At 42.1% G+C, this 19441-nt stretch overlaps 1 protein-coding gene and 1 pseudogene across 3 annotated transcripts in view; both read left to right on the top strand.

Annotated features, from left to right (window-relative positions):
- Pisd (phosphatidylserine decarboxylase) overlaps positions 1 to 19441 on the top strand; it is a 44593-nt gene that overhangs the window by 12102 nt on the left and 13050 nt on the right. For 2 of the 3 annotated variants that reach the window (XM_005396319.2, XM_005396318.1), the window contains one exon: positions 781 to 956. In XM_005396319.2, coding sequence (XP_005396376.1) covers positions 781 to 956 — 176 coding nt within the window. Of the gene's footprint in view, positions 1 to 780; positions 957 to 19441 lie in introns of those variants that run through there. The other variant, XM_005396321.2, reaches the window with a different exon arrangement.
- LOC102010670 lies at positions 5648 to 7108 on the top strand (annotated as a pseudogene).

The following is a 19441-nucleotide window of genomic DNA, read 5'->3' as shown; positions in this document are numbered from 1 at the left end:
AAAAAAAAAAAAAAAAAAAAACCAAAACAGAGTAGCTGAGGTTGTAAGTGTGGGCCACCACACATGGCTCCTTTATACATTTTTAAATTGGGTTATTTGCAGTGTGTGTGTGTACATGCTATGTTGAGGCTCAGACTCAAGGCCTTGTGCATGGTTGATGAGTGCTTACCAGTAAGCTATACCCCAGCCCAGGTTGTCATTTGAGGTTTTGCATTTGAGAATACTAGCGCCCAGTCAGACTTGGGCCTAGAGTGTAAAAGCAAGATCAGAGAGCTGTGGCTGAGAAGTGGTATGTTGCTGTAAGTCCTGGACCTGTTGGTGGCCATTGGGACAATTTTTATTAGTTTCTAGATTTCTTTTTTTTTTTTTTTTTGTCTTTCTGAGACAGGGTCTCACTGTATAGTTCATGCTGACCTTGAGCTCACTTTGAAAATAGCCCAGGCTGGCCTCGAACTTGCAATGATCCTCCTGCCTCAGCCTTCCAAGTTCTGGGATTACAGGTGTGCACCACCACACCTGGCTTAGTTTCTGGATTTCTTTGTGGTTCAGTGTTTTCATCTTAAATTCCGTAGCTCTGGTGGCAATGTAGGTGCATTGTAGTTCTACAGGAAAGATGCCCGTCCTTTACTAATTGATGTAATTTGGAGACTGCTCAGTTACCTGTACCGAGGGCTTCTTAGATGCATTGACTTTTCCTGACCTTCCTGTGCGCGCTGCGATTGGAAGACTCCTCCCTCCTCCTGTCTCCCAGGTTCAAAATTTTCTTGTTTTTTATTACAGATGCCAGAAAAATTCACACTGCCCCTGCCCGAACCTTGTTCCGGCTGCGCCCCCTGCCCATTCTGTTGGCAACAGGTGGAGGGTATGTGGGGTACCGGCAGTATGAGAAATACAGAGAGCAAGAGCTGGAGAAACTGGGATTGGAGATTCCACCCAAACTTGCTGGCCACTGGGAGGTAGGAATAAGGTGGAACCACCTTGGGGTTTCATCCGGCACAACTGATGTTGCTTTCTAAATGGGCCCAAAGCTGAAATGTTCGAATAAATCAAATTTGCTTTTTGAGAGTTCATGTCTCCAGTGGGTTTTGGCCAGGCAGAGGAATTATGCCTTTGGCATCATGACAAGCTTTTCTGCCTCATACCTACTCCTGGTTTCTCTGAGGGCTCTGAGTAGAAATGTCTTGCTGTTGAAATCCTCAGAGCTAATACCTTGCATTGGTGCCAGCCTCCTGGCTGTTCTGCTCTTCTTGCCTTTCTTGGTCTGAGAAGGGTTAAACTGTTAGCATTTTGTGATGTGGATTCATTCTCATCAGGAATAAGACTACAATAATCAAATTTCTTTTTATTATTGCTCAGAATGCCTTCTTAGTCAAACTCACATAATCGGGGCAGCCTGTGTAGTTGTCAAACCATGCATTTTGTATAGTGAACTCTTATCCATGTGTCCTTCATGTGGCTGAAGATAATGCCTGACTCAGAGTAGACATTCAGTAAATACTGAAATTCAACATCAAGGTGTAAGTTTAAAAGTTGCATTCTCTTCTTATAATTTTTTTCCTTTTTTTATTTTAAAGAGAAAAGAATAAAAACTAACAAAAACAAAGGCAAAAACAAAAACTATAAAAGTAATACAGAATTTCAAAACAAGATGATGGGAGATGAACAGTGGTTGCTGTATTACTTACTGTTATCTTCAAAGTAGTTGCTTAGATTACCATATATAGGCATGCAAGATTGATCCAACAATTGAACATCAACTGTTCCTTTCAATAAACCAGTAGAAATTAGTAGTACAATTATCTTAGCTATCTTGTGTATATATACATATATTTTTTTACCTTTCCTTCTTTCCTTTCTCCTTTCTCTCATCCCTGTTGTTCTTTCCTATTAAGCAGTTTCTTTCCCTTTCACAATATCTATTGTACCTTTCAGTTTTATTTACTCTTTTAGGTTCTTATACTAGGGAGACAATATGGTGTTAACCGTGCATGTCTGATTTATTTTGCTTATGGTATGGTCTCTAGTTGTATCCATTTACCTATAAAAGCCTCGAGTTTACCTTTCTTTATAGCTGAGTAATATTCCATTGTACAAAAATACCACATCTTCATTTATAATTTAACAACAACAACAACAAAAGGTGAAATAGCAAAGGACCAGTGATAGGTCTCAATAGCTTGAGCAAAGGGGGCATAGAAATTTAGGTATTTGGAATAGAATAGTGGATTTTCTCATGACCTGTTCTATACTGTTAATCCAGCACAGCTGAATTAGTGCCAGAGTGTCAGAATGTTGATGGTGAATCCCAATCAGGTTTCTTAGTAGCTGTGTGAATTTGGACATACCATTTTCTGTCTAGTCTTTTGGGTCTTCAGCTATAAAACAGGTTGGTTTGGAACATGACTGAGATTCTTCCAACTGCAACAGTTCATCCAGAAGCCTTTGTTGTCATTGGGATTATATGCTGTGTGATAGGCTTCCCACCAAAATCCTTTTTCAGGTTTTTGTTTCCACCATTTTCCTTCAGTAGAATCCATTGTAAGGGTTTTATTTGATTTCTGACATCTTGTGAAACTATGACCTGGTTGATTGGCCATACAGTTAACTATGACCTGGTTAATTGGATATGACAGTTACCCTAACAGATACTTGCCTGCACTTCACTCCCTGTTCCCATGTGTCTATCCCAGGACCACATTCATATAATCCTTAGACTTCATAATAATTTACCTAAGACCAAAACCCAAAACCAAAACAAAGTTTTCTATTTCTATATCACAAAATCCTTTTCAGGGAAGAGTATTTGCGTGGTATGAGAGTCAGATTTTGGAAGTGTGCTGCACTCTCTGCAGTGACCTTGGTAATGTCTTCTGTAATCATAGTTTTCCATTAGTACTAGTGAAGTACTAGTAAATGTGAGTAGCCCAAGAGTGTGATTGTCTGATCCTACCCAGGTGTTAGACCTAAGCTAATGTCCCTCTGATCCCAGGCATTTATCAGTGTGACTCACACTGTGACAGACTTGCATGCTTTCAGGAAATTTCCACACCTAGCAACTCAGCATTGTAATGCACACGTTCCTTTTTCATTTATTGTCTTGAAACAGAGTCTCTATGTTGCCCAGGCGGACCTTGCACTCTTGGGCTTAAATTGTCCAACTCAGCCTCCCAAGTAGCTGGAACTACAGGCATGTGCCGGCACCTGATACACACATTATTTTTGTTTCTTTTTTTCTTTTCTTTTTCTTTTTTTTGTTTTGTTTTGTTTTTTTTGTTTTTTTGAGACAGAGTTTATGTCACTATGTAGTTCAGGTTGGCCTTGAACTTGCTATGTGGCCCAGGCTGGCATCAAACTCATTAGCAACCCTCCTGCCTCAGTCTCCTGAGTGCTGAGATTACAGTGTGTGCCACCACACTGGGCTTTCACAAATTATTTTTAATCCTTCATATTGGCAGACAATATGACAGTTGGGTTATGTGCAGCTTTACCTATTATATATACAGTAAAGTCACTGTGAATATTTGTGTATACAATTTTAGAAATTTGTTTATATTTCTGTTGTGTTACATAAAAGTAAAATTAGTCATATGGTAAATGTATATTTTAACTTCATAGGAAATTGCCAAACTTTTGAAAATTGTACTTTTTTTTTTTTGAGACAGTGCCTTTCTATGTGGCTCAGGCTGTCCTTGAGCTCACTGTGTAACCTAGGCTGGCCTCAATCTTGCAGTGGTCCCCCTACCTCAACCTCCAAAGTACTGAGATTACAGGTGTCCACTACCACACTTCACCCAAGCTGTACCATTTTGCATTGCCATTAACAGTGCATTGATATTTTCATGATCCCACTAGTCTGATTAACTTACTAGGTTTAGTAGCATTTTTGGTAGAAATTTTCATTATAGATACTCTGTTTTTCATTAGAAGTTGTGTGTGTGTGTGTGTGTGTGTGTGTGTGTGTGTGTGTGTGTGTGTATGTGTGACTGAAGTTTGAACCCAGGGTCTCACACATGCAGGGCAAATGTACCACAGAGCTATAACCTCAGCCCCCATGAGAAGGCTTTTGTTTGTTTGTTTGGGTGTTTGGTGCCAGGAATTGAACTCAGGACCCTGCACTTGCCAGGCAAACGCTGTACCACTGAGCTGTATCCCTGGCCCCCTATTAGAAGTTTTAAGTGGTTCTTTGTATGACTTCTGTTTCTGTCATTATGCTCATAGTTTCCTTTTAATCCTTGAGATTATCGTGCTTGTTCATACAGCTGTGTAAAAGCATCCTTTTCTCTTGATGTCACTATCTTCTGGCATTTCTGTGTCTATTTCTATTGACCCAAATCAGTCACATTTTCTTCCTTTAATGTGTAGTAATTTTAATTGTCTGCTGTACATTGTTTTATATTTTGAGTGGTAGGCTTTGTTGTTTCCCTGAAGACTGTTGGACTTTGTTCTGACAGGCAGTTAATTTATTTGTGTATCACTTTGATCCTTTTGTTCTTGTTTTAAAGCTTTGTTAGGACAACTTTAGAGTATCCTTTACTTTGGACTGGTTCAGCCCTACTGTTAAGGTGTTACCTTCTGGATTTCTACTAAATGAGTATTCAGTGAAAACTTTTCACTCTGGCTGGTTGAAATGCAAATATCTTCTGTCCCTGTGTAAACTGGGAATTGTTCATTTTACAGCACTGAGTATTTTTTGCTTACATCATGGAATTTAACACGGCTTTGTTTTCATCAGGAGACTCAGGAACCCCAAAGCAGACTTACGGGGTTCTTTCTCCAAATAAGTTCCTTCTTTCTGGTTCTCTGTCTTAAATATCTAGCTCTTTATTGATAATAAAGTCACTTGGGTTGTTTTTGTTCTGTTTTGTTTTGTTTGTCTTTTTGAGACAATCTTGCTATGCAATTCAGGCTGGCCTTGAGCTCACTTTGTAGCCCTGCTGGCCTTGGAACTCACAATGATCCTCCTGCCTCAGCCTCCCGAGTGCTGGGATTACAGGCGTGCGCTACCACACCTAGCTTGGGTTGTATTATAAATAGGTAGGAATTATTTCAACAGGGACTCATGGGTGGCCTTCTATTATATATTGGGAATGATTGCTCATAGAAGCATTTAGGTCATGTATGGTGGCTGAGGCAGGAAGATTGATGTGAGTTTGAGGCCAGGGGTTCTGGGGTACATAGTGAGTTCAAGACCAGCCTGAACTGTACAGTGAGATCCTGTTTCAAAAAAACCTTAAAAAAATAAGAAAAAGAAAAAAGTAATCATTTAACACCCATTAAGAATCATGTGCTCCTATGTTCTGTAGTTACAGAAGACTGAGCTGCTCCCGTGGCCCTGCCTTTTTAATTCAGGTAGGCCATATTAAATTAAAAATTGTGGTCACTTTCCTTCCAAAAAATGTGCACAAGCAAATTTTGTCTTACAAAATAAAAGATTCAGATCTTTCAAGCCCATGTGTGGATCCTAGGTTAAGAATGTTGGTTTAGAAGATGCTTAAAGTGGATATTTTTCATATCAAGATTTTGCGTCACAGAATCTTGTGGCTAGAAAGGATAACCTGAAATTACGCTCTCTTACAAGTTGCTCCCTGCGCTCACTTCAGCAGCACATACACTAAGATTGGAATGATGCAGAGAAGATTAGCATGGCCCTTGTGCAAAGATGACATGCAAATTTGTGAAGCATTCCATATTTTTCTTTAAAAAAAATTGCTCCCTGAGCCCCTTGATTGTTAGCCTTCTGTCACTATGACAAATACCCAAAATAATCAACTTATAAAATGTTTATTTCACTTTTAAAAATGAAAAAAACTGATTTTTTTTTATATGACCTGCTTAGCTTCCTGGTTCTAGCCATTGCTGCCCACCTATATCCCACCGGGGTCCGTTGGGCAAGTCCATTGCAGGGTCATTGTGCTGTGTTTGCCCTCCCTCCAGCTGTCAACATGCAGGTGCTCATCTCCTGCCTATTGGACTGGTTCCACTTACTCCTCTGGAAGGAGGAAGTGAGCTGATGATAGTGGGGCTGCAGAAGTCAGGCCAGACCACCTTTGTCCATGTCATCATGTTAAGTGAATTCAGTAAAGATACGATTCCTACAGTGGGCTTCAACATGAGGAAAGTAACTGAAGGTAATGTCACAGTAAAGACCTGGGACATAGGAGGCTAGCCCTGACTCCTGAGCCTGTGGGAAGAGCTTTGCAGAGGAGTTAATGCTGTTGTTCACAGGATACATGCCACAGATTGTGAAAAGATAGAGTTCTCTCGAAATGAACTAGGTAATCTTCTAGATAAATCATAGTTACAAGGGATTCCGGTACCAGTACTTGGAAACAAGAGGGGTCTAAATGCCTTAGATGAGAAACAGCTAATTGAAAAAATGAATCTGTTTCCTCTTCAGGATAGAGTTTGCTGCTATTCAATTTCTGGTAAAGAAAAGGGTAATATAGATATCACATTTCAGTGTTCAAAGGCTAGAAGAAGCCAAAATGGTTGAAGTCTCCCAGTCCTTGGCAATAATCCTAGAATTGTCTGTTCCTCTGAAATACTTCCCAGAATATAGTGTGTTCTAAACTTAAGAAATTGTCCTTGGGGCTGGGGATTTAGCTCAGCGGCAAAAGTGCCTGCCTGGCAAGCGCAAGGTCATAAGTTCGGTTCCCGGTACCAGAGAAAACCCCCCAAAAAAAAAAAAAAAAAAAGAAATTGTCCTTTTCAGAGTTTTCTCATGTGCACTGCTGTGTGTAACCCTGTTCCTTCATAAAGAATCAACTAGCATTATCACGATAAAGTCAGCACACACAAAAAGCCTTCTTACACATACTTACACATACTTGTGTTAAGAGTGTAGCTTAAAGAAAATAAGAATGCATACATTTGAATATCTTAAATCCAGAAAATTGTGTATTTTCATTGTGGTCTTTTTGGGCCAGATTTTTAAATTGATTTTTAGTAAATATAATATTTTATTATAGAGTCCAGTAGCTTAATACTGATAATGACTTGATACAGCATGAAATATAGAGTATGTAGAAAATTTTAGTTGGGCATGGTGGTGCATGCCTGTAATCGCAGCACTTGAGAGGCTGAGTCAGGAAGATCGCCACAAGTTCGAGGCCAGCCTGAATTACAAAGCAAGACCCTGTCTCAAGAAAAAGAACATCTTTTTAAGCCTGATTCATATGGGATTTAAACATAATGTTTATTTTATCATAAATGCATGCAAAATATATAATTGTACCTTACCAGTTGAAAACTGCTAATAGTGAGCAGAGGCACTAGATTTTTTACACTGTAGAATTTCTACCTGGTGAAATTTTAAAATATTCTGCTCTCTGGTAATCCTGTATCACAGATAGCAGTTGGGTGTGTGGAAGGATTTAATGCATGCTGTTTTGTATCTGGCCAGATCATTAGTTTTTCGTTTTGTTTTGTTTTGCTTTCTCTTTCAGTATGGTTTTTTAAGGGGTTGGGAATTAAAGATTTTGTCAAAAGCTTTCATGAATTTAGAGTATTACCAGCAAATATTACAAAAACAACCAACCTGTTAAAGATGTCAGACTTTGTTCAAATACCTGTTTGTTCTTTCTGTCTCCAGTCTTTTGTTTGTTTGTTTTTGTCTTTTTGAGACAGGGTCTCACTATGCAGTTCAGGCTGGCCTTGAACTCACTTTGTAGTGCAGGCTGGCCTCAAACTTGCAGAGATCTTCCTGCCTCAGCCTCCTGAGGGCTGGGATTATAGGTGTACACCACGATACCTGGCCTCTCCAGTCTTTAAATTACTGCTGTTGCATGACACTGTAACCCTTAACTTAAAGTTGACTTTCAGCCAAAAGATATTTATAAAGAAATGAAAATTATTACTTTTCTCTTACTGATGTAAGATGTGGCATTCTTTTATCTGGTGCCACTAGACATGTTAATTATTGTAACAACTCTAGACCTGCTTGCTTTGTCTAACATAATCACACACATGGTCTACAGGTTGATTAAAAATCACACAGAGAACTGAGGAACTGATACTGTTTATTGTTTGCTTCTGTGATGCAGAAATGTATAAAAAATTAAAATGAACACTTTTTTTTTTTTTTTGAGACAGCGTCTCACTATGCAGTTCAGGCTGGTCTTGAGCTCACTTTGTAGCCCAGGCTGGTCTTGAACTTGGAATGATCCTCCTGCCTCAGCCTCCTGAGTGCTGGGATTACAGATATGCGCCACCACACCCAGCTAACATGAACATATTTTGTAGTTTAATGATCTCCATATACATAAAGGAAAACATAACTTTTGGTACTCTTATAGATTTTTATTCATGTAGACTGCTGTAGTAGATATAACTCTGGTATACTTGCTTATATGTTGCCTCACACTATATGATTTTGTTTCTTTTGTTAAGCAGAACTTATGTAGACAGTGCATTTCCAAATGTGTTGAGAACTCAGAGTGTAGTCAACAGTAAGTTCTTTTATTTATTTATTTATTTATTTATTTTTGAGATGAGGTCTCATTATGTAGTTCAGGCTGGTTTTAAACTCATTTTGTAGCCCAGGCTGATCTTGAACATGCAGTGATCCTCCTGCCTCAGCCTCCCATGTGCTGGGATTACAGGCATGTGCCAGCATGCCCAGCTTCAGTAAATTCTTTTAAGGAATACCAGTTTTAATTTATAGACTGCCATGGCTTTAGAACTATTCTATACAAAATAGTGCACTGTGTTGCACAGGCACTAATTTTTCTCCGTTCACATTTTTAATGAGGAGAATCGGGGCTTTTAAAGTTTTCTTCTTATTGTTTGAGTCATGTTGCATACAGAATTCTCAGGTAGGATAGGTGGTTCTATAAATGAAAGGATATTTAAACTTGCTACCTTGGTTCGGCACCATTAATGGTCACTGGGAACCATTAAAAACAGTGTGGCAGTCTATACCTAAAAGGAGGAATTGGAACTAGAATGTGTGACTGTGTGGGAACTCCAAGCTTTGTTCACTGATCTACAGCTAACTCTTAATATGTTTGTTCATCTGTTCATTGCTTGCAGTATTTCAAGACATCTAATTGCTACTCCCAACATTTTGTGTGCATAACCTTTGTATGTGAAAAGTTAACAGTTATTGAATGTTGTAAATAAGGAAAATTTTTATTTAGATGCATGTATTTTTCATCTGTTTACTGCCCTTCTCAGCTTTGTCTAATACATTTGCATTTTGAGGGTTTTATTGGCAATTTTAATTTAAAATATCCATCATGATGGAAGACACAGACCTTTTTGGAAGAGAGTAAAAATAAAATTACCATGAGGAGGAGCCATAGACTGTGTGCTAGAAAGGGTCTGTGCGCTAGTTAAAATAGAAATAAACTTTTAAAATACCCACTAAAAAAAGAGAGGAAAGGTTTATTCTGACTGAGCTGTAGAAGTTCCATTCCATGATCAGCTGGACCTGTTGCTTTTAAGCCTCTGGCAGAGGTTTCAGATGACCGCGGCGTGCTCCCACTGATCTAAAGACCTGTTAAAGATTTCAGTACAGCCTCACTAGAGACCATAGAGACCGTCAGACACAATTACGATCCAAGCTATAGCCGTTGCATGTTCCCTTTAGTTTCTTTAGTTTTAGTCTGTGGCTTGAGTCATGCACAGTTTGAGTAGTGCTTTTTTGGGTTCAGAGCTTTTCCTGCTGAGTTCTTGACACAGCCTGGCAGCATCCATTAGAGAACGTAACTGATTTCCCAAAGGGTGCAGAGGAAGCTCAACTAATGAGTAGTTTGTTTGTTTGCAGGAATTCATGATGTCTGAGAACCACCCTGGGTTCACAACCAAAGTGCCTGGTCCTTGGGATACGCGGTTCTGCCTTTCGGCCTTTGGTCTCAGGGTGGCGGGTTGTTGTTGGCTAGTGGCTTTGTTGTGATTGGCAGATAGAGGATAGGAGGTAGCCAGGTATGACCTGCAGCATCCTGTGTTCTGCATTTGCGAGGCTGTTGTGATTTCAGATATGCTGTCTCTTTATAAAAATATCATTCAGCACTAACAGCGTATTTCTTATTGCCTCTTTTCCTCTGATTGGTAAGTGTTTTTAGGTCATTCCCCCAGGTTTGGTTATACACTGGCTAACAGCCTAGAAAATAGACGTCTTGCAGCTTACCTCTGGGTTTGGCTGTTGTTTTCTTTTGGTAGTTGGGGCCCAAACTGGTTTTTCTCCTAGAGGCTCAGGAAAGGTAGGACGGATTTCTGACAGGGAGAGAGGAAGCCTATAGGTCTCTCCCAGTACCTCTTTGCATCTCCTAGGGCAGCTTTGCCGGTTCCCTTTCATGGTCCTCATGGCCAACAAGCACTTCTCCACCTTGCCTGTCTGTCCCTCCTCCCCTCGGGCGTTAGTGGATGCCCCCTTCATTTCTAGCAATTAGGTAGGTCAGGTAGAAGGTAAGTTTCCCATGGGCAGGGGCTTGGCAACTCAGGTGGCCATTTAGACCCACACCCCCGCCCCAAACCAGGGCTGCTGTTGTAACCAACAAGCGAGGGCTTGTTTGAACCTGCCCCACATTCTTGGGTGTGAGCTGTGCCCAGTCAGAGGCAGCCCTGAGCTCCTTTGTGTTGCCTCTGCCTTGTGGACCTCAGTCTCAGGGGAAAGCTCTTTCAGCGTTTAGGGCTGGCAGGCCCAGAGGCAGGGGTCAGCATATCTGAAATCTGTCCGCTGGGTAGCCCCAGAGCAGAACTTCCTGCACTGCCATTTTGGAGGACAGAAGAGACCAGCCTAGACACAGCCCTCGCTTAGCCTGTGTCTCCCCATCTAAAGGCAGGGCATCCTCTTGGTCTGCCTGGGACTGAGAGTCTTGTTTCTGGAAGAGCATGGAGTCCTCCTTCCTTTCCATGCAGTCCACGTGTTAAATGTACAAATACTCTCAGTCAGAAATTTGAATTATAACTTGTAGGAAATGAAGAGTGTTCATCATCACTGGATTCAAGATGGCAAGTGCTGGGTGAAAGGAAAGGGACAATTTATCCTTCAGAAAAGTCCATCAAAAACTACCTCTTCCTTAGTCTGAATCTTAATCAGAATGAGGAAGGGAATTGTGCTTTCACAATAAAGATGCTTTTCTGGGTAGCTTTTATTGTTTCTTCTTTGCTGTGTGAAATGGAGGGCAAAAGAATTTTCAGGGTCTCCAGTCACAGATTGTTTTCGTTTTTTGAGAGAGGGTCTTGCTATGTAGTTCAGGCTGGCCTGGACTCAGTTTGTAGCCCAGGCTGGCCTGGAACTCATGGCAGTCCTCCTGCCTCAGCCTCCCAAGTGCTGGGATGACAGGTGTGCGCCACCACACCCGGCTAGTCACTGATTGTGACTTGTGGTCATTGCAGGAATAAAGTATAATGCTGTGAACCTAAACTTAAATACTTGATGAACTCCTCCTTGTTGCTAATTCTAAAGTAGGCTTGTCACTCCTATGAATTTTTACAGGTAAAGTACGAAGGAAGATCCCATTCAGAGTGGCAGAAGGCCAGGCTTATATTAAGACATGACGTGCAGCGGTGCATGCCTGTAGTCTCAGCTGCTCAGGAGTCTGAGGCAGGAGGATTGTGAGCCTGGAGTTCAGAGCCAGCTTGGGCAACATGTGAGACCTGATCTCAGAAATAAAAAACAGAGCCAGGCATGGTGACACATACTTCTAATCCCAGGTAGTTGAGGGGCTCTAGTAGGAGGACTACATGTTCAAGGCCAATCTGGGCAATTTAGAAAAATGTCTCAAACTAAAAAGGGATAGAGTGTAGCTTAGTGTTAGAGTGCTTACCTAGCATGCACCAGGCCCCGAGTTCATTCTCCAGCAGTAACAACAGTAACAACAACAAAAGGTGGTGAATCAAAAATGGAAAACAAAATGAAACAGTTTAGGGTCTGTGAGAAATTTTCAGTGATGAGTATATAATCCCTCAAAAGGGAGAACAGAAAAACTTACTGCCCCTTCAGTACTGGGGGTTGAACCCAGGGCATTTGCACTGAGCTACATCCCCAGCCGTCTTTTAATTTTGATTTTTTACTTTTTTATTTATTTATTCATTTGTTTATTTATATTTGGTTTTTTGAGACAGGATCTCACTGTATAGCCCAGACTGGCCTTGAACTCACTGTAATCTTCTTGCCTCACCCTCCCAAGTGCTGGGATTGCAGGCATGCACCACCATACCTGGCTCAGTTTTTATTTTTAAGAGTAGGGAAGGTTTATTGGGGAATAGGAATAGCTCCTGAGAGATAGGGCAGGTCCTGAGTGAGTTGCTACCAAGGCCCTTTGTCAGAGGTAAATTATATAGCAAAGTTGGGCCCTTTGTCGGGTAATTTATACAGCAAAGTCACAATGTGGGTGCAGCATGGGTCAAACTGTCATCAACTTATAGGATTACAAGTATGGTCGGTTAGCTAATAGTGATCCAATGAGGAAGTGAGGCATGAGCAAGGTATATGGGTAGCATCATTAACTCTGATTTATCTACCTGGCCCAAGCACCCCCTGGAGGTAGTTGAAATTACCTTTAACAGTCTGTCTTTTTAGAGGGAAGAGTTACACGTGGTATCACAACAACAATTTCAGCTGTCAGCTGCGACTGTCAAACAACGAGCAAACAATAGATGATAATTTCTGGTTATGTGAACGAGTCACAATCCAGAATCCTGTTAGAAATACTTAGGGATATCATAAAACAAAAGCAAACTGTTACCTCCTTCCAGTTATCTACTGGGGCCTCCAAAATGATATAAGAGAAATATAACTCCCAACCTGCTAGATATCAAATGCACTGAGTTCGTATCTCATGAAGAATGAATTCCAAGGGACAAAGGAGGTTAAGAATAAGAAAGGTTCATTGGAGAACAGGAATGGTTCCTGAGAGGCAGGAGGGATCCCAAGTGGGTTGCCCTAATTTTTTATTTTGAGATAGTCTCAACTTTACTAAGCTGCCCAGCCTGGTCTTAAACTCATGATCCTCCTGCTTCAGCCTCCTAGAGTGCTGGTATTATAGACATGTGCCACCATACCCAACTAATACTTAATTAGAAGGATAGGAAGTCAGTAGTGTCTGCAGACCTCAAATTATTGTGTGACATCCTATGTCGGTGTGTTAGGAGAGTGCATAGTTGTACAATTTGTTGACTCCTGGGATTTCCTTTTTTTTTTTTTTTTTTTTTTTCTCCGGTACCGGGAACCGAACTCACGACCTTGCACTTGCCAGGCAGGCGCTTTTTGCCGCTGAGCTAAATCCCCAGCCCCTGGGATTTCCTATTAATGTTTGGTGATTCAGGTTCCTCACAGGATGAAATCTACCAACAAACTCTCTGCATTCTCTAGCACTGTTGAGTTGGGTGTTTCCTTTTCTGGACCAGCTCACAGAAGCACCAATGGTGGGAAGGCTGGACTGATGAGAATGGGGTGTGCATGGAGAGATGGGGGGCTGAGGAAGAAGCTAGTGGAAATGTTCTCTGACCACCAGATATAAGTCACATCTCAGTCCCATGGATTTTTCCTCCTCTTCCAAGACTCATTGGCCCTTGGAGGTGACTCTGTGGAGCTAGGAGGGACTTTGCCTGCAAAGCCAGCCTTGATTGGCAGTGGCTTCCCTTGTCAGTCATGGAGGGCTCTTGTAAACACTAGCACCAGGCAGAGCTGGACATGTGAAGTACTTAATGTAGCTGGGCTAAGTGGACAGGAAATGAAGAGTTTATGGTTTAGTCCTGATTTAACATATGGAGCAGCTGCAGGGGTACTGTGGGGTCCACTGAGAGCAGCCCTCTGTGTTTTCTCTTCCCTCAGATCAGGAGAGAGTGTGTAGAACATCATTTTTAAATTTTTCACTCCAGTAATATAGTTTAGAGGTTTTTCTGGGGTTTAAAATTCTTCTAAACTGGGCATGGTGGCACATGCATGTAATCCCAGCACTCAGAAAACTGAGGCAGGAGGATTGCCATAAGTTCAAGGCCAGCCTGGGCTACATAGTGAGACCTTGTCTCAAAAAATAAAATAGAATAAAAATAAAGTTCTTCTAATTTTTAAAAATTTGGACACTTTTGAATGGAGTAGAAGAGTTTAGAGAATGAGTTAATTGTATATGTACCACCTCAGCTGAATAGTTGCTGATGTTTTTTTGTTTTGTTTTGTTTTTGTCTTTTTAAGACAGGGTCTCACTATGCAGTTCAGGCTGACCTTGAGCTCACTTTGTAGCCCAGGCTGGCCTTGAACTCGCAACAATCCTCCTGCCTCAGCCTCCTGAGAGTTGTTGATGTTTTGTAATGTCTGCTTTATCTCCATGCATGTACATTTTATGTGTCTCTGAATCCTTTGAAAGTACATTACCAACATTAAGAAGCTTATCCTCCAAATATTTTAACATGCATCCGAACATAAAAATAATACAAGTTTAACTGATATGTATTGACTTGTCCTTGTCATGTTATTTTCCTTTTGTTGGCTCACCCTCTTTTTTTTTCCCCCCTCTGTTTGTTTGCCTGGCCTGGTGGATTTCTTCTCTTGAGGTTCATGGAATTGTAATCTTTGTTATCTCTTTCTAGAATGGCCTTCAAAACATTTTGGAGTGCTGGTTTGGTGGTCATAAATTTCCTCACATGTTCTTTGTTATGGAAGTATCTTATTTCTCTATCAGTTGTGAAAGATAGTTTTGTGAGGTATGTCAGTCTGGATTGAAGGCTGTTTTCCTTTAGAATTTGAACTACTAGGCCAGATGTGGTGGTACACACCTGTAACCCCAGCACTCAGGAGGCTGAGGCAGGAAGATCATTGGGAGTTCAAGGTCAGCCTGGGGTACAAAGTGAGTTCAAGACCAACCTGAACTGCATAGTGAGACCCTGTCTCAAAAAGACCAAAAATAAAAAATAAATCAAAAGAAGAACTTGAAGTATTTTACTCTAAGCTCTCATTGACTTGAGGGTTTGTGCTGAGAAGTCAGCTTTGATTCTGATGGGCTTTCCTTTATAGGTGATTTGTTTCTTTTCCCTAACAGCTTTTAAGATTCTATTCTTGTGTTGAATTTCTGGAATCCTGATATGATATGCCTGGCTGTAGATTTTTTTTTTTGTCATGGCTAATTGGAGTTCTATATGCCTCACTTACTGTATGTCAAATTCTTTTTCTCTACCACCAGGGAAGTTTTGTGCTATGATGTCTGTGAACAGTTTTTTATATTATTTTTGCTATCTTCTGCTTTTTCATTGACTCCAATCAATCTTAAGTTAGTCTTTTTTGCCTCATCTAGCAATTGCTATATTGATTTCTCATGGTTCCTTGCTGTTTTTAAGAAATCTTTCTTTTCATGATTGCTAACCACAAGTCTGTCTTCAATATCTGAGATACTGTCCTTACATTGGCTTAATCTGCTGCAGATATTTTCACTGGAATTTTTATTCTCCTGGATATCTACTTAAATCTGCCTTATACATTCCATTTCTTTCCTATGCTGAGCATTCATAGCTTTCATAATTTTCTTAAGCTCCTCTTTTTGTCTGTATCTGCTCTAGACTCACTAAGCATGGATTTCATTGTAGACACCATCTCTGCAATTATCTGAGAAATTATTTCTGATTTGATTTTTTCTAGAACTTTATTCAATTGCTTTGTTGCTACTACTTCAGAGAGGCCAGATGGGTGGCATTTGGATTGTCCCACCTCATTGCTCCCTAGGTTTGCCTTTGATGTACTGGAGGTTTGGGGTTGTATCTTGTTTAAGTGTCTTCTCATTTTCTTTTCTTTTTTTTTAGTTTAATTCTTGGGATGATGCTTGTAAATTGCCTATAGTGGGTTGCTTTGTATTGCTAGTATCTAGAACCTTTAGGAAATGACTACTTCTCCAAGTTATCTTCCAGGTATGCTGGTTTTTGGGTTTTGAGTCTGTTGCAAGATCCTACCTCTTCAGTTTGTTGAAGATGAAAAGTTCCTGCCTGTTTGACCCAGCCACTGGTTCTTTGGCACAGTGCTAGAGTATTTTCTGTGACCCTTAGTCAATCTCAGTCTTGGACTACCAGGAAGAACAGCTTTTTAGAACAGTTAGGTCACATTTGGCTATAGTGGTACCATCAGCAATGACAGTAGCATCAAACACAGCCTAGAAATTGACAAGCTAACCATTAATTTGCCATCTTTAACCATATGAACTAGATTTGTGGTTATATAACAAAATCTAAAATAAATCAGAAAATTATATGCAATATACAAGTCCTTAATATGTCAATTTTGCCCTCAGAGGTTAAAATTTAAAATGGGTTAGGGAGAAAATAGAGAAGTGGAAGAAAAGGAAGAGATTAGAAGTAAGGCTGGAGGACAAGGGGGATCATGCTAACTTTGGGAAACTGGTGCAGAAGACTGTAGGGAAAGAGAGAAGGAAGAGAATAAAAAGAACAGAACAGAACCACAACCACAAAGAGGCTAGAAACCATGTTCACACTCATATAAAAACAGGATCAAACAATGGAGAAAAAAACCCAGAAAACAAAAAACAAAAGCAAAACCACCACCACCACCACAACAAAAAACAAAGGAGAGAGAGAGAGAAAGTGAGAGCGAGAGTGAGAGCGAGAGAGAGGGAGAGCGAGAGGGAGAGGGAGATGGAGAGAGAGAAGAGAAAAGAAAAGAAAAAGAAAGAAAAGAAAAAAGAAGTCTACTTCCAGGTAGGTCTCTGCTGGCACTGGTAGACATCGTGTGGAGACAGAGTCCTGATCCGTGTTGATTTATCCCAGCAAGCCAGCAGTAGTTGATTGGCAGAGTAGTGGATAATCATAGAGAACCTGCACCTTCTGCCCAAGATCAGACTCATTTGGCCTGCAGCTGTCAGTGCACCTTCCTCAGGCCTGAGCCCAGCCGGGAGCCAGCAGCTGCTCTGAGTTCTAAGCTCAAGAGGCTCCTCTCCAAGATGGCTCTGGCCAGCTGTCTCAAGTGGAATGACTGAGCTCTCGGCACTCACCGCTAGCTAGTGCAGTCCTTCATGTCCATTGTTGCTTCTTTCTGTGGAGGCCTCTGGGGTCACCAGCGGTCACCATGTGTCCACAGGTTTGAATTGCTTCTCTCATGCAGTGAGTCCCGTCTCAGGGAGAAGGCGCTGCTGGCTACCTCCTTCTTTGTTAAAGTTTCTCTCTTCACTCTCTGTGGGCTTCAGTTCATGCTTCAGACCCTTCCTGGGTCCAGGGGACCCACTTTCCTCCTTCTGGTCTTCCTCAGTTGTTGTATCCCAGGGTCTGGGCGGCGACTCTCAGAGAGGCTCTTTCTCTGCTGCTTGCCACTCTGCCATCTTGGTGCTCCCTTGGTGTCAGGACAGCAAGTTTGGTTGTTTGGTTTTGGTCTGATCATGGGGTCCTGTGGTGAGTGAGGTCTGGGGTGCCAAGGGAGCAGCCATGCAAGAGACAGGCCTTAATCAGGAGCAGCTGGGCTGGCCAAAGACACTCACTCCTGCATTAGACCTGCTTTCTTATGTCTAGCTGCAGCTTAGAATTTTAGAAAAATGTTTAGTGTCATATTTCAATTCATAAAATGTAATAAAGATAGATCAGCTTGCCCATTCTCCCGTCATCCAGCTTACACAGTGAAACAGGAGCCTGTGAAGCACCGTGTCCTCCTTTCTGCTCCCACCTGGAACCCCATCAGCCTCTGTGCAGAATTGTACAATACTGTCCGTGACCATGGACAGTACTGGACATGTTCTGCATATGTTAAAACTTTCTATAAATACTATGTTTTATTATTCTCATCTGTAAGCTGATATTAACTGCCTCATACCCTCATTTGGTGAGAATGATTTATGTGTCAATACCTGGTGGCGCAGGCTGTGCCGTAGCATTGCCAGGCCCCAGGTCCCTGACCCCTGCTCCAGTCCTGTTACCGCTGCCTCCCTCTCCCAGGTACAGCTCTGTGTCTATACCACTTGGGAACTGCTGCCCAAAACTCGGAGCAGTCCTTGTGTGGAAGAGCTGAAGACGGGAAACTTAAAAGCAGGGCAAAAAACAACAATAACAAAAAAGCAAGGCCAGACTCCAGTCCTGGGGTGGTGACTCAGAGGCTCCTTGGTGTTGTATTATAGGAAGCTTTCTGCTAGTCTCGCTCCACACAGCAGCAGTTTTTCTTTGTCCTGTGCCCTCCTTGGCACCTGGGCAGGACCCTTAAGGAGCTGCTAGGTGGCTCTTCACGGATCAGGGAGCATCCTACAAGTTGTGTGGTCCAGTGGGGCTGCCAAGAAGCATCCCTAAGCAGGAGAGGGGGATTGGACAGGGCCGGGAGACTCGCAGAGAGACAGCTCTCCTGAGGGCGCATCGTGCTTGCCTGGGCTCCCTGCCGGGGCTTGCGGGATGCCCTGCCTGTGGCTCCTTGGGTAACCTGAGATACCAACCCTCGCTATCATTCTTCAAAGGGCCTCAGCTGACCCCCGGCATGTGCGCTTTACCTGAGGGCACCTGCTACCCTTGTCCCTCAGCTATTTCCATCACCTGCTGCAGGCATCCATTTGGGGTGGAGAGTACTTGGAATGTTCCCAGCGGGACTTAGCACCCATCTCACCCATGGCTGAGGTCCCTGCCTCCATTTTTAGGTGCTGATGGCCAGAGTGGCCTTGGAGTCTGCAGAGCCTGCCAGTGGCACTAGGTGGCAGTCCCACCCTGGGGAATTTCATATGGGTGGGCGGAGTGGAAATTAAGGACTCAGTGGCCTGAGGAGACTTCTTTCAAGGTGGGAAAATAAATTTACCAGAAGGTTTTTGTGGTTCCCCCCTGCCCCCGAGAAATCCATTTGTTAAATATTGTCTGAAGTCTAGAAGGCATTTCCCTACCAAAAGTGTGGTGGGGGCTGATCTCAGGGCAAACAATGGTGGGCTGGGGTATGGATTCTCTAAACACCAGAGGCTGAGAATGACTGAAAGGGGACCCTGGTGGCCATTCTCTAGGGCAGAATATCAGAGCTTGAGATTCCTCAGCAAATGGAAGGCAGAGCGTGTATAGAACCAGGGCTGTTGATCTGCAGACCTCCTTTTCCCTATGCGATTTTAGCTGGGTTCCATGCTGGATTCAGGGCAATCTGAGAGGCATAGTCTGAACTGTTGGAGGCTTTGGGGAATCAGAGTCTTTTCCGGGGATCTTCCCAGTTCTGGAATTCAGCAGTGCTGGTATTTTCTGTCAACATCTTCTTGTGTTTAATTCTTTTTTATCCTCTCATGTGGTGTTTGCCAAGAGCTCTGAGATGAAAAGGGGTCTGAAGTCTCACTGGGGCTCAGAGAAGGCTGGGGATGCTTGCTTAGTGTTGTCTGCTGTGGGCAGAGACCAAGAGAGCATGGCAGCTTATGTGTAAGATATTTGTTAGTCCTGTCCTAAAACCTGAGGTCCCTTCAGGCTGGACCTGTAATAGGCTCACTCTGCCTCTCCCTTCTCACAGGCATACTGTACTAAATATCATGCAGGTTCCTGAGAGAGGCCTTGATGTATGTTC

Source organism: Chinchilla lanigera, unplaced genomic scaffold (genome assembly GCF_000276665.1).
Source record: "Chinchilla lanigera isolate Chin_1 unplaced genomic scaffold, ChiLan1.0 scaffold00054, whole genome shotgun sequence".
NCBI classification, from domain to species: Eukaryota; Metazoa; Chordata; class Mammalia; order Rodentia; family Chinchillidae; genus Chinchilla; species Chinchilla lanigera.
The sequence above is the reverse complement of the archived record's forward strand: the minus strand, read 5'-3'. Positions and strand labels throughout refer to the sequence as shown.